This window comes from Poecilia mexicana, unplaced genomic scaffold (genome assembly GCF_051168715.1).
Source record: "Poecilia mexicana isolate PSO_F unplaced genomic scaffold, ASM5116871v1 scaffold_4, whole genome shotgun sequence".
In the NCBI taxonomy this organism is placed as follows: Eukaryota; Metazoa; Chordata; class Actinopteri; order Cyprinodontiformes; family Poeciliidae; genus Poecilia; species Poecilia mexicana.
Window position 1 is genome coordinate 2667725 of NW_028263373.1, and position 14851 is coordinate 2682575.

A 14851-nucleotide genomic window follows, 5' to 3' on the forward strand; every position below is an offset into this window, starting at 1 on the left:
ACACACACACACACACCACACACACACACACACACACACACACACACACACACACACACACACACACACTGAGACACACACACTGAGACACACACACACACACACTGAGACACACACACACATACATGCGCACACACACACACACCCCTCTCTCTCTCCCTGTGTGTGGGGGAGGAGCGCTCTTCTTCTCTCATTCATTGCGATCGTCTGTCCGTCTCCTGCTGGCTCCTGATTGGTCGCTGCAGCAGAGAGAGAGAGAGGCAGTGTGTGATGAAAGGAAGGGGGCGGAGCCAGAGCGCGACGGCAGGCGAGGGAGGAACGCCACCGCAGCTCTGCTGGAGCGGCACCAGAACCCGGAGCGCTGGCCCGGCCCGTTGGCATGGAAACGGCCGCCGTAGCCGGCCGCTAGCAAACACCCGGCTGCAACTTTTCCTGTTTTCATCCCAGATCCCTCAGGAATCTGGTCCGGAGCGCTGCAGTAAGGCAGAGGGCGGGTCCGGTCCGGTCCGATGAATGGAGCCCCGGCTCCGGACGGAAACACAGGAATGATCCGCATGTCTGCTCATCACAACAAGCCGGAATAACAGGAAGAGAAGCAGGAGAGGATTCAGAAGACGAGACGAGGAGAAAACACTGGATCTGGGTCAGAACCGGGCTGGATCTGGCAGATGGGCCCTTATGTAACTCCTCCCAGGCGGTTTCCATAGGAAGCGTCTGAAGTCGGCAGGAAGACGGATCATGGACGACTCCAGCATCCTGAGGCGCAGAGGGCTCCAGGTAGGGTCTCTGCAGGGGTCAAAGGTCAGCAGGAGGAAGATGACGGGGATGTTCAGGTGTTAACGACTTTCTGGACGTCATTATTGTTCATCTCTGAGTTTCTGGTCCGGTGTCGTTGAGTCAGCACTCCCTCCTGCAGATCCAGGGTTTCTAAACACGCGGGGCGGGGGTGTTGTGACTTTTTTACACTTATGTTGTTCAGTATATTTGCATGATAAGTGACTGATTACAATTATATGTTAAGCATAATTTACATGATGATTATTATTATTATATTGAATATGATTGTATACAATTACAAAGGCGAAGTGAAATATATTTCAGTGTAAGACATGATTTATTTGAATAGAGGAAGTCTTTTATTTTGAAGAATGCTTAAGGATCTGTTACTGTTTAGTCACTATCTTGCTTTGTTGATTTTATTGCTTGGTTACGAGCAGTTGTTGTTGCTGTTGTTCTGTTTTTATCGGCTGAAGCCCTTTTTTTCCTCTTCAATAAATACTGAACAAAAGGGTTCAGTAAAGGAAATACGAGCCTCCGTCTTGTTTGAGAAGAAGCTTTACTCCGCTACAGGGGGTCCATCCAGGACACCAGGCAGCTGGAGCTGACCTGGATTATTTTTGGGCTTCATGCAGGATTTCAGATGAAATGCTTCATATTTTTTAATTTAAGTCGTATTTTAGTTTTATCAGCAGCTTCTGATCAGATATTGATTATATTTAAGGTTCATTTTCACCTGAACAGCTGAGCGTTCTTCAGGACAGGAGATGTTCTCTTTGCTAAAACCAGAACCAGAGAAGCTCTGCGTCAACATCGGTCCCGGTCTGATGCTGACAGCTGAGCTGATGTTTACTTCCTTGTTGTTGCTGTTTGTGTTTTGGGAGCGGCGTCATGGCGTCTGTTTGGTCATGTGACCGTAGCAGGAAGCTGAAACAGCTGATCTTGGTGATCGGTTCATCCCTGACCAGAGATTCTTTTCACTGAACCAATATTTCACTTTCACCCAAAGTTCAGCTTTAAAGTTCAGTTTTAAAATTCTCTATTTCAGTGGTTCTTAACCTTTTTTGAGGTGCCGAACCCCCCAGTTTCATATGCGCATTCACCGAACCCCCCCACCCCCAACACAGAAAATAATTTGCGGTATTCTGATTTATTAATGTAATTATATTAGTTGTGTTACCTCCTCCACGCCACTAGAGGCAGTACCAACCCCAAAAAGATGTGACTAAGGAGCAGATTTAGACTATAGAATTTGGTAAAAACGGTGAGTTTTGCTGAAGTAATTAAAGACACAAGTTCAAATCCATGCTGAGAGGAACTCCTTCCCGCAGCTCTGATTGGCTCAGCAATGTAACGTGATCCTCTGGAGCAAGTGATGGCAAAGCGGGGCGTCATCACGACTTTACACAGTGTGTCTTTACCTCCGCGGCAGAGGCTCCGCCGAACCCCTGAGACCGACTCACCGAACCCCTGGGGTTCGATCGAACCCAGGTTAAGAACCACTGGTCTATTTATCCTAGAGAGGAATTAAATGTTGTCTTCACAGAGTCGTTGATTACCTCCAGTCAGTCTTACAACCAATCTGAAGAGGCCTCTGACTGCAGAATGATGTAAAACTCTGGTCTGGTTCTTTTTGGGCTTGAAGTTCATCCATTTTGTTTGCCAAAGATCTTCTGTTGGATGGAAGATGCTCAATTGCGATTTTTTAGGGGGGGAAAGTCAGATTATCTTTCCGTGTCGTCATTAATGCTACTAGCTAATCAGAGATCTATGTAGACAGTTTCTGACCCCAAAGCGACGCAAAGCAAGCGAAGAAAAGAAATGTAGTCGTTCCCAGCAGCGCTCCGTTTCAGACGGTAAAGATGGCCGCCGCAGCGCTCCGTTTCAGACGGTAAAGATCGCCGCCGCAGCGCTCCGTTTCAGACGGTAAAGATGGCCGCCGCAGAGCTCCGTTTCAGACGGTAAAGATGGCCGCCGCAGCGCTTCGTTTCAGACGGTAAAGATGGCCGCCGCAGAGCTCCGTTTCAGACGGTAAAGATGGCCGCCGCAGAGCTCCGTTTCAGACGGTAAAGATGGCCGCCGCAGAGCTCCGTTTCAGACGGTAAAGATGGCCGCCGCAGAGCTCCGTTTCAGACGGTAAAGATGGCCGCCGCAGCGCTCCGTTTCAGACGGTAAAGATGGCCGCCGCAGAGCTCCGTTTCAGACGGTAAAGATGGCCGCCGCAGAGCTCCGTTTCAGACGGTAAAGATGGCCGCCGCAGAGCTCCGTTTCAGACGGTAAAGATGGCCGCCGCAGCGCTCCGTTTCAGACGGTAAAGATGGCCGCCGCAGAGCTCCGTTTCAGACGGTAAAGATGGCCGCCGCAGCGCTCCGTTTCAGACGGTAAAGATGGCCGCCACAGCGCTCCGTTTCAGACGGTAAAGATGGCCGCCGCAGCGCTCCGTTTCAGACGGTAAAGATGGCCGCCGCAGCGCTCCGTTTCAGACGGTAAAGATGGCCGCCGCAGAGCTCCGTTTCAGACAGATAATTGTCCCAGTTATTAATAAACAATAGTTTTGTAACTTCATTAGGCAACTTTGCTTTATAAAATCTGTTTTCTAGGAGCATCTTTGAATATTTTGATATTATTCAGAGATTTTGAATATCCAAAATCAAACAACTAAAAATGATTAACAAACAAATAAAATTCTGAAACCATAAATAAAATTGAAGTTTCTGTTAACAAAATTTCCCTTCAAAAATATCAATAATCAGAATTATTGAGCTCATGTTAATTTATCATTAATAATTAATTGATTCTTAAAAGTTTAGTCAAAGTAAGGATTCTGTCTGTTCCCGTTGGTTCTGGTACCGAGGTTCTACTGGATCATCCTGCTGGTTTTATTTCTGCTCCTGGTTTTTCTGGGGATTTTTTAAAATGATTCTTGTTCTCGGGTCGGCCCGTTCCTGGGTCGGAGAATCTGGGCCGACAGCTGAGTGGTTCTGGAGGGAATGCCTCCTCTGGAGCGCCGGCTGCTGCTGGTTGCTCACGTTGCCGCAGCAACATCTGGAACCAGCTGGACAGGAAGTCAGGCGTACCGGAGTCCGATCCACCGCGGTCGGACGATCCGGTCCAGGAGCGTCTGCGGCGCTGACGGAGCGATGAGGCAGAACATTTTGTTCTGGAAGGAAAGGTCCGGTCAGGACAGCAGGTTGGATCGCAGCAGGAGCGTCCAGCTGGATTCATTGGCCTCCTGAGGTCAAAGGTCACAGCCCCTCAGATGAACAGAGGAAGTGGAGGTTTACTTCCAGCCAAACAGTCAATCTGACCGATTAGCGCTAAAAATCACGTTTTGCTCATCTGATTCACTGCAGCAGCTGTTTCATCTGAATGTTTTGAATTTTGAACAAAGTTTTAAAACGTCACAGAAAAAGGAAAATCTGAATTAGGCGATTTCATCGCCTAATTGGAGAGAATCAACCGAGCTACGCAGAGCGTGATGTCATCAGATGTTGACGCTACGCATGACTGGAGTAAACGGGAAGTAGAGGTTGCTGACAGGAAGTAGAGATTGCCGACAGGAAGTAGAGGTTGCTGACAGGAAGTAGAGGTTGCTGACAGGAAGTAGAGATTGCCGACAGGAAGTAGAGGTTGCCAACAGGAAGTAGAGGTTGCCAACAGGAAGTAGAGGTTGCTAGTTGGCATGGAGCAAAGCACTCAGAAGCAGGAAGAGTTCAGAGTTTGGTTCCTGTGGTACGGCTCTGGCCCACCAGTGGATTTTGGCTTTAGCTAAAACTTATTCAGCAGATGTTTTCATTTCCCCGTTAGCCTGTCAAATTTCTTTTTGGAAACCAGAACCCACATCAAGCTAGCCATGAAAACTTTTTTGCAAAATTGAGGAAGTTTTTTTCAGATTTTTCCTCTTTCAGCAACCATTTCTAGTTTAATTTCTTACAATGTGCATAAAAAATGTTAATGGAAACAGCTGGGGAGTCGATCAGAGAATCTGTAACATGAAGAATGATCCAGATCAGATTGTACCTCCCCTGACAGTGAAGCCCCGCCCCCCTGACAGCGAAGCCCCGCCCCCTGACAGCGAAGCCCCGCCCCTGACAGCGAAGCCCCGCCCCCTGACAGCGAAGCCCCGCCCCCTGACAATGGAGTCTGTCTCTGAGTTTTTATAAGAACTTCTTAAGAACTTGTGTTGTGGTTGAGTTTCAAAAGCTGTCCCAGTTTCTCTGGTTCCTGTGGTAACTGGTTCCTGTGGTAACTGGTTCCTGTGGTAACTGGTTCCTGTGGTAACTGGTTCCTGTTGTAACTGGTTCCTGTGGTAACTGGTTCCCAGTCAGCCAGACGCCCAGACTGGTTCTGCTGCAGCATGAGAAACAGGATTAGCTCGTCCATTCAGAGCTCTGTCAGCGCCGCGCGGCCCGAACAAAAGGCGTTCTGTTGGCGACCCGATTCGACCCGGAGTCTTCATGGAGGCGACTTGCTGACATCAGCCGTCTGCTTCCCGGTCGGCCCAGACTGGGGCTGCTGGGAGTTCTCCTGAAATCAGCTGACTGCGTCGTTTCTGAACGACTGACAGGAGATGAAAATCTCAGAGATAAAAGCTGCAATCATCGGAGTTTCACTGGTTTCACTGGTTGGACTTTAAACAAACCTGAGTGGATTTAAGGGTTTCCTGCTGGCTCTGGTTCTGTTCGATCAACAGCACAGTTTTCCAAGCTAAAACCTGCTGGTTAAAATAACCCAGTTAGTAACCAGTACTGGTCCAGTTTGGGTTAAACCAACCAGCTTTTCAAAAACGGCGCCCCCTGGCTGCAGCGGTTTTTAAATCCTGTTCAGCATCATGTTGCTTCAATCTGCCTTCTGGACGTGTTCAGAGTTTTCTCTGAACACGTCCAGGTCCGGCAGTACCAGAGCGAATGTGGCCAGAACCGCCTCTCTGGTTCTGAGTCTGTGAAATCTGCAGCTCTGGTTCTGAGCCAGAGTTGGCCCAGTTAAAGGGAAACGGTTAAATGTTCTTATGGGATTAGGAGGCATTAAAGCGCCGGTGCTGCTGGGACCGGGCCTCAGTCCGGCTGCAGGTCCGCCGCGGCCCATGGCCAGCCCGCCGGGGCTGCAGGTTGCCGTGGAAACGGACCGTGACAGGAAGCGCCGGCGGTCGGTCAGCTGGTTTGGTTTGAGGCTGAACATCATGCAGGAGAGCAGAGAGGTGAGGAAGACGAGTCCAGAACCTTCTTCAGAACCGCCAGGTCCGTTTACTGACACCTGGAGGATTTTAGCAGGATCCTGAGTGACGTCGCCGGTTTCACCAGGATTCACCAGCTGACGCAGACATCCTGCTAACGTTTCACCAGGTTTATTATCGACAGGAAAATGTTTCCACTTTATGTTAGAATTATTTTCATCTTTAAATGATCAGCATATCAGCGGTAAATGATCAATGTTTTCATCAGATGCTCTTGAGTCAACTTTCACCAAATACATTTTTACTCTTGAATAATTTATCCGATGCCACTTTTTACTTGATAAAGTATCGCTGACTGGAACATAGTTTCTGGGAACGTTCTGTGATTTTGTGATTTTGTCCAACTGATTTTTTTGTTGCTGTTTCTGAGGATAAACTCTGAAAGGTTTTAAACGTCATGCGTCGTTGTTTTTACAGCTTTTCTTTTTAAATGTTCCTGGTTTTTAGTTCATGGTCATTTTCATGAGTGTCTGAAGCGAAGCTGAAGAGTGATGGCAGGGCAGTGTGTGTGGAGGGGAAATCAGGAGTCCAGCAGCTTGGAGACCTAGCAAACCGGCACCCAGTGGAGAGCCTGAAACGTTCTCTGCTTCAGCACAGGATGAATCATTTAACACTGAAACATTGTCGGCGCTCAGGTGTAACGTAGCAGTTTCTGCTTCATTCGTCTTCCTCCTGTCAGCTGCGTTAGCTTACTTCATGTTAGCGAGCCGTTCAGTGATGTAAGCGCCATTTTCTCCACATACTCAGTCTGGGTTTTACTTGAACATTTTCCTGCACTACCGTTTTTAGAGTAGGATCTGGATATTAACGAGGTAATTTTGATATATTATATGGATTTAAATGCAGTTAATCACTTTTGCTTTATTACATATAAATGCTCAGGTCGGAACGTTTTAATTCACGTGTTTCTGGTACGACCGTAAACTCGACGCTCAGAGGAGAAACCTGCCGTCTGCTTCCTCTGGTCATCCAAGTTCCTCTCAAGCAAAAATTATTGTTCCATCTTTTCCACACATTCCCATAAAAACATCATTTCCAGTCAAAAGCAAATATTTTCTGATAACCGTCAAACATTTCCAGATGCTTTGTCATCATCCATATATGGAAGTGCTTCCTGTTTGTGTTTGGTGGTGCATTTATTTTGAAAGTCGGTACAAAGAGCGGTTTGGGGTTTATTTTTTTGAAGATGTTTACCTTTAAATCCTGCAGGGATTGAAACTGTTAAGGCTGAACAGACTCGTGTTTTTGATGCTCAGATGTTTCTTTCCCTTCTGATGAAACGAATCTTTGCGTCCAGCAGGTTTTCTGCTTTGCTAGAGGTTTTATCTGTCACATCTGGAGCTGAGTGGATTCCTTCGTGTTTATCTCAGTGAAGCGTTTTTCTCCCGCCTGCGTTCATGCTGGATCCTCTCTGCTTGAGGAACGAATCTGTGAAAGAATTACCCAGCATGCCTTGCAGCTGCTCTGGCTTCCAGGGAGAGCAGCTGGCGTTTGGATCGTCCTGCAGCTGGAATGATGGTGGGAGATCGGCGTCCGGCTGGAACAAACGGCCGCCTGTTTTCCTGATGAGTGGGTGAAATCAGAATCCAGTGTGGGAATAAACCGGAGCGCTGCGACGTTCTGGAAGGAAACATTTCTGATCAGAAACCAGGGTCATCCGAAAACAAAACACGAACCCGAACAGAGTTCAATACCAGCAGGGATGTGAAGACTTATTGCAGGAAGGATCTGTGATTAAGCTGCTTTATGCACCAAGGACGCAGCTAGTGATTCTTCACTAAATAAAATCGTCTGCAGAGGAGTCTCTGCAGAAAGGTGGCGCTCTGTGTGGGACGGCTCCGTTAAAACAAAATGGAGAACGGAAAGAGGAAAAGACTGGTTAATGTCTCCATCTGGTTCCGCCTGCAGGCCGTTAGCTTGATGCTTCAGCGGGAACCGCGGGTCCATCAGGCAGCCGGGTTCCTGCATCTCACAGGAAAAACATTAATTGGATTTTCCTGGTTTGCTCCCTGCCGATCTAAACCGGAGCTGGAATCAGGAAATCTGAGCCGTTTGTCCAACTGATGGTGATAATTACAGACGTCCTTCGAGGCCGATGCTCATAAAGTTACACAAATTAACACCAATGATTATTTAGCCTCTAAGAAGAGGACAAGTGTGAGTCCATGCTCTCCTCATACATTCGTTCATTTAAAAATGCCACAGTTAGCTAGCTCAGAGCTAACGATTGTTTAAATATGAAATAGTTTTACATTCTAGCTAAATATGTAGCCCAGTGGGTCCAGAACCCCCAGCCCCGTCCAGAACCCCCAGCCCAGTCGGTCCAGAACCCCCAGCCCAGTGGGTCCAGAACCCCCAGCCCCGTCCAGAACCCCCAGCCCAGTCGGTCCAGAACCCCCAGCCCAGTCGGTCCAGAACCCCCAGCCCAGTCCAGAACCCCCAGCCCAGTCAGTCCAGAACCCCCAGCCCAGTCCAGAACCCCCAGCCCAGTGGGTCCAGAACCCCCAGCCCCGTCCAGAACCCCCAGCCCAGTGGGTCCAGAACCCCCAGCCCAGTGGGTCCAGAACCCCCAGCCCAGTGGGTCCAGAACCCCCAGCCCAGTTGGTCCAGAACCCCCAGCCCAGTCGGTCCAGAACCCCCAGCCCAGTCCAGAACCCCCAGCCCAGTTGGTCCAGAACCCCCAGCCCAGTCGGTCCAGAACCCCCAGCCCCGTCCAGAACCCCCAGCCCAGTCGGTCCAGAACCCCCAGCCCAGTCGGTCCAGAACCCCCAGCCCCGTCCAGAACCCCCAGCCCAGTCGGTCCAGAACCCCCAGCCCCGTCCAGAACCCCCAGCCCAGTCGGTCCAGAACCCCCAGCCCCGTCCAGAACCCCCAGCCCAGTCGGTCCAGAACCCCCAGCCCAGTCCAGAACCCCCAGCCCAGTCGGTCCAGAACCCCCAGCCCAGTCCAGAACCCCCAGCCCAGTGGGTCCAGAACCCCCAGCCCAGTGGGTCCAGAACCCCCAGCCCCGTCCAGAACCCCCAGCCCAGTGGGTCCAGAACCCCCAGCCCAGTGGGTCCAGAACCCCCAGCCCAGTGGGTCCAGAACCCCCAGCCCAGTCGGTCCAGAACCCCCAGCCCAGTCCAGAACCCCCAGCCCAGTGGGTCCAGAACCCCCAGCCCCGTCCAGAACCCCCAGCCCAGTGGGTCCAGAACCCCCAGCCCAGTGGGTCCAGAACCCCCAGCCCAGTCGGTCCAGAACCCCCAGCCCCGTCCAGAACCCCCAGCCCAGTTGGTCCAGAACCCCCAGCCCAGTTGGTCCAGAACCCCCAGCCCAGTCCAGAACCCCCAGCCCAGTTGGTCCAGAACCCCCAGCCCAGTCGGTCCAGAACCCCCAGCCCCGTCCAGAACCCCCAGCCCAGTCGGTCCAGAACCCCCAGCCCAGTCCAGAACCCCCAGCCCAGTCGGTCCAGAACCCCTCCCAGTCCGGTCGGTTCCATCCAGACGGTTAAACTCCGGTTATCTTCGTGTTGTTGCCTCGCCGGCGGTTCGCCTCCAGACTGAGGCCAGACGTCAGCCATGTTGGATGGCGGCTCCTCGTCTTGGTGCCTGCAGCTCGTTGTCCCCTCTGAGTGTGTGTGTGTGTGTGAGTGTGTGTGTGTGTGTGTGAGTGTGTGAGTGTGTGTGTGTGTGTGTGAGTGTGTGTGTGTGAGTGTGTGTGTGTGTGTGTGAGTGTGTGTGTGTGAGTGTGTGTGAGTGTGTGAGTGTGTGTGTGAGTGTGAGTGTGAGTGAGTGTGTGAGTGTGTGTGTGTGAGTGTGTGTGTGAGTGTGTGAGTGTGTGTGTGTGTGAGTGTGTGTGTGTGTGTGTGAGTGTGTGTGTGTGAGTGTGTGTGTGTGTGTGTGAGTGTGTGTGTGTGTGTGTGAGTGTGTGTGTGAGTGTGTGTGAGTGTGTGTGTGCGTGAGTGTGTGTGTGTGTGTGTGTGTGTGTGTGTGAGTGTGTGTGCGTGAGTGTGTGTGTGTGTGAGTGTGTGTGTGTTTGAGTGTGTGTGTGAGTGTGTGTGTGTGAGTGTGTGTGAGTGTGAGTGTGAGTGTGTGTGTGTGTGCGTGAGTGTGTGTGTGTGTGAGTGTGTGTGTGTTTGAGTGTGTGTGTGAGTGTGTGTGTGTGTGAGTGTGTGCGTGTGTGAGTGTGTGTGTGTTTGAGTGTGTGTGTGAGCGTGTGTGAGTGTGAGTGTGTGTGTGTGTGTGTGAGTGTGTGAGAGGACTTCTGGTTTGTCTGCAGCTGCAGGGGAACCCAATCAGTTTGGTTCATATTTGAAAGCAAAGTGGACAGATTTAATCCTCTGCATCTGTTTGTAATCCTGCAGCCTGAATCATTCAGGAAACTCCACCTGCAGACATGATTGGAGGCTTTCAGATGTGCTTAACATGAAAACAAGTCAAAGGATTCCTCTTTTCTGATTCCACAGTGAACAGGACCCCACATACCCGAATCTGCTAATTTATTGTCTTTTTTATGTGTTAGATCTGGAACAGTTTCCAGATCTCTTGTCCTCAGTTATTGCATGTGTGGTTTATAGTTTTGCCCTTTCGACTCGATGATTTCGGCCCATGTGGCGAAACGTTTCAATGCCTCTGCTTCAGAATGAATGCTCCGCTTTATTTTTCCTTTCAGAGAAAAAGGAAATCCAATTTTTAGGCCGGTGATTTGAATTTAATTACCTCTGTTCCAGGAAACAGGAAAATGTTGAGCAGCTAATGTCATGGTCCAGCCTTCAGTTCTATGATATGAATTTTCCCTCCAACCAGCCAAACGCTCTCATGTCCTCCTGAAGTGGTTTGGACTTTAGTGCTCCAGGATTCATGAAGGTTTTGGAAAACTTGTCCAGGTTTCTTCTCACTGTTGCATAAATGCTGATATAACTCATTCAAGGTTCTTCAGTTATTGTTGAAGCTGATCATTCAAAGTAAACAGCAAGACTGTTAGCAAACATGTTAGCATTAGCATGTTATAGCAAACTTAATCTTTGTTGCTAATTTTAAGCTATGTGCTACTGTAAAACTAATAGCATTTTAGCTAATTACAGCCAACATTGTTTCGTTGGAGGTGGAACAGAAAGAAAACACATTTCTTCTAACTAAATAATTCCACATGAAGCATCAAATATTCAGCTGCTTAATTATGACATAACCCACACAGAACGAGTGTTTGCTCACCTCAAAGATCCACATTTCCTCATCTCTGGAGGCTTTTATGTTGGCGGGTCACGGCCGCTCTTCCTCCCACGGCCTCGTCCCGGCTAAGAGCCCCACTTCAGTCCGGCGCGTTAATGATTGGAAACGAAGCCAGTCTCAGCAGCCCGGCCTGTTCTCAGAGCCTGGCTGCCATTACAGCTGCAGACGTTTCATCTGCTCTGCTGAAGATTAAAAGCTGGACACAAATGGATGTTTTCTCCTGAAGACACACAAACATTCAGCCTGCGGTGGACATCAGGCGTGTTAATACAACCCAGAGTGTGTTTCTGTGTCTAACCAGGACAGCCTCCCAGTGCTCCCAGTAGAGCCATAACTGGTGCGGGTCGTTAACCAGCAGCTACGAGGCGTTCATTAGGACACATCAGCGGATGCTGAGGTCATCCGCCACGGCGGCTCTCTGCTAGCTTTAGCAGGGCTTTGTTTGGCTGACGGTTGGTTGGAACAGAAAGTTCTGCAGGATTTGCTGCAGGAACGTTGTGAAAGCGTTCCGGTTTCAGTGAACTGACCTAAACCGGAGTTTAATTAGATTTATCTTAAGATGGATTATAACACAGGCAGCTCTTTATTCCTGAAGGTTTCTTATATAACTGCGGTTAATTACGTCTCATTTGGAAAACTTTGATTTCCTCAAAGCAAGATGCAAGAAAATCCTGAGGATGGATCTGCAGATCAGCGTTAGATCAACCTGCAGAGGACACGCATCATCATTATTATTATTATTAACAGACGGTTTAATTTCCATATGGTTGTTTGTGTTTCTGGAGGGAAGGGGTTGGTCATGTGACGGTGATGCAGCAAAGGATTGTGGGTCGTCGATTTGAACCAGAGAAGCTGGTCGTGGTTTAAAGTGTCACCAGTGGCAGACACACTCCCGCTAATGCGCTAACAGCTGAGCTAATTATTCCTTTGGCGCATTAGCTAACTTGGAAAATGTTTAGTGCCGTTAAATTATTCTTTCTAGCACCAGGAAACTTTCTGTTTTTACTGCTAATAAGTGATTGTTATTGATGATGTTGATGTTAGTGGTGGGCAAACAAGTTTTAGATTTGTGGTTTAGCACTTTCTGCTAAGTGTGAAGACTTTAGCTTAGCTTTCCCAAAAGTAATTTTCCCAGATAAATTCTGAAGCACTAATTTTCTTGGCTGTTTTAAAACTTTCAGTTGAATGAAGTTGGACATCTGAGTTGAAGATTTGTTTGTAAAATTAAGAATTTTTAGAGAAGTTATCCGTTTATATTCATGCTTTTATTTTGAAGTGACCGTTTACGCAGCAATTCTGTTTCCTCTCCTCACATTCTCTCCTTCCTCCCCTGTCCTGGTTCATCAGAGGTCAACTAGTCGTTAGGAGATGACCTATGACCTTTCCCAGGTTGATGGTTGATGTTGTTCAGGGTTCTGGCCTGTCATAGTAAATATTTCTGGATGATAAATCGTCCCAGACGTTATCACGATAAATGATAATATTGTTGTTATGAAACCATTTTGACTGATACGATGGTATTAATAAAAATGCAAGAGGATATTCTGAAAGGTGAATAAACTTTAGATTCTAGTGAACAATTATCACTGGAACTGGAAGACATTTAAATAATATCAATCAATAAATAAATTTCTCTGTAAACACATTAATCCGTCATAAAAAGAACCGACTGAGGTCTAACGTTGAAACGATGAATCATCCAAATGGAAATTATTGAGCTGGTTTTAGTTTATCATGCGATTAATTAATGAATTGATGAATTAATGAATTGATGAATTAATGAATTGATGAATTAATGAATTAATGAATTGATGAATTAATGAATTGATGAATTAATGAATTAATGAATTGATGAATTGATGAATTAATGAATTAATGAATTGATGAATTAATGAATTGATGAATTGATGAATTAATGAATTGATGAATTAATGAATTGATGAATTGATGAATTGATGAATTGATGAATTGATGAATTAATGAATTAATGAATTGATGAATTAATGAATTAATGAATTGATGAATTAATGAATTGATGAATTGCCACAGGCCTGATGATGAGTAAATCCCTGGAGTTATGAGGCTGTACTCTCTTTGTGCCGTTGATTCTCTGTAAATCTGTTTTCTGTTTTGTCAGAACTTCTCCATTAAATCGCCTTCGTCTCTTCGTCTCTTCGTCTCTTCTCGTGTTTTTCTCCATCAGCGCGTCTCTGGGGGCTGCGCTGCCGATGGCGGCCTTTGTTTGAGCCGCTTTGTTGTCGCCGTTTCCTCATCAATATTCACCGAGTTCATAATGGATCCGCTCCCCACCAGCCTCCTGCTAATTACTCGGTTTTAGCTCAGCTAAAGGCTGTTATTATGATCAGGCCCCCGGTGGAGAACCCCCGATACACACACACACACACACACACACACACACACACACACACAGAGACACACACACACACACACACACAGACACACACAGAGAGAGACACACACATCTTCCTTAGTCTGTTTGCTGAATTATTGCTGCTAAATGTCCGTTTTATACTTTAATATATTTATTTTTTTAAATACTGAATGTTTTAAATCAAAACATTTCATCATGTCAGAAGATAAAATTTTTATTAAAAGCCGTTTTAACATTTTGGTTTTTCAGTTGAAATATTTTTTCCAGCTGGATATTTAGTTGTTTAGCAGCATTTAGTTTAAATCATGAATAAAAACCAAATAATTAGACTTTTAGTAGCTTTCATCTTAAATCACGAATGTAAACAAGTTAATTTTTCAGAACCTTTTAGGTTAAATCTTTGAAACATAAATGTGTTTTTATGTTTTGCTAATATAACTCAGAAATGTTTTTTCAGCAGCTTTAACGTTGATCAGTAATATAAACCAGAGCAGTTTGTTTTTCTGACCTGTGAAAATATCCACAGCTCAGTTTAACGTCAGAGTTAATCAAACATATTGATTACCTTTGTTTCAGGCCTGTTAATCAATCACAGATTGCCTTGGATAGACCTTGTAGATGGCACCAAGCTGTGAGATTGATTTCAGGCTAAAGTTAGCTGGTCTGTTTGGCTCTGAATGAAGCCAGATGGAAAACGACCCGCCTGTTAAGAACACAGAAGAAGAAACGGGTCCATGTGAGGCAGACTGAGGGGATGCTGCCAGTTTCCCCGATCAGCTTTTGTAACTGAAGGACGGCTCAGCCGAGTCGGGCGGATCGGTGGTTGAGGTTGAAGTTCTCCATCGTCTTTAACGATCTGACATGATTGTTGGGTTTTTAAGTCAACAAAATGTTCCTGAAACTCGAAGCTCAACCTGAAAGTTCAGAGTTTCTCACCAATCAGGAATGATTGATCTAATGCAGCTGGAGGGATGAAAACAGACGGATCCGCCTCAGTCTAACGGTCTAATCCAGGGCTGTCAAACTCAATTTAGTTTTGGGCCAAATTAAGATCATGAATTCTCTTAAAGGGCCGGTTGTGCCAAAATGTTGATAAAACTTGTTCACAAACTTTAAAATATCAATAAATTCTTAAAATTAAATATTATTGAACATTTTTCAGTTCCTCCAGGATTTCGTGATACTTTTTGATTTTTTTTTTTGCAATAAAAATTAGTGTTTATGGTACTAATTTGGAAA

At 46.9% G+C, this 14851-nt stretch overlaps 1 protein-coding gene across 11 annotated transcripts in view; it reads left to right on the top strand.

Annotated features, from left to right (window-relative positions):
- The window catches only part of mast2 (microtubule associated serine/threonine kinase 2), a 77489-nt gene that overhangs the window by 22427 nt on the left and 40211 nt on the right, over nucleotides 1-14851 (top strand). The window contains exon 1 of one of the 11 annotated variants that reach the window (XM_014967158.2): nucleotides 100-777. The exons of the other annotated variants lie outside the window; for them this stretch is intronic. Coding sequence (XP_014822644.2) covers nucleotides 739-777 — 39 coding nt within the window. The 5' untranslated portion in view covers nucleotides 100-738. Of the gene's footprint in view, nucleotides 1-99; nucleotides 778-14851 lie in introns of those variants that run through there. 11 annotated transcript variants of the gene reach the window in all.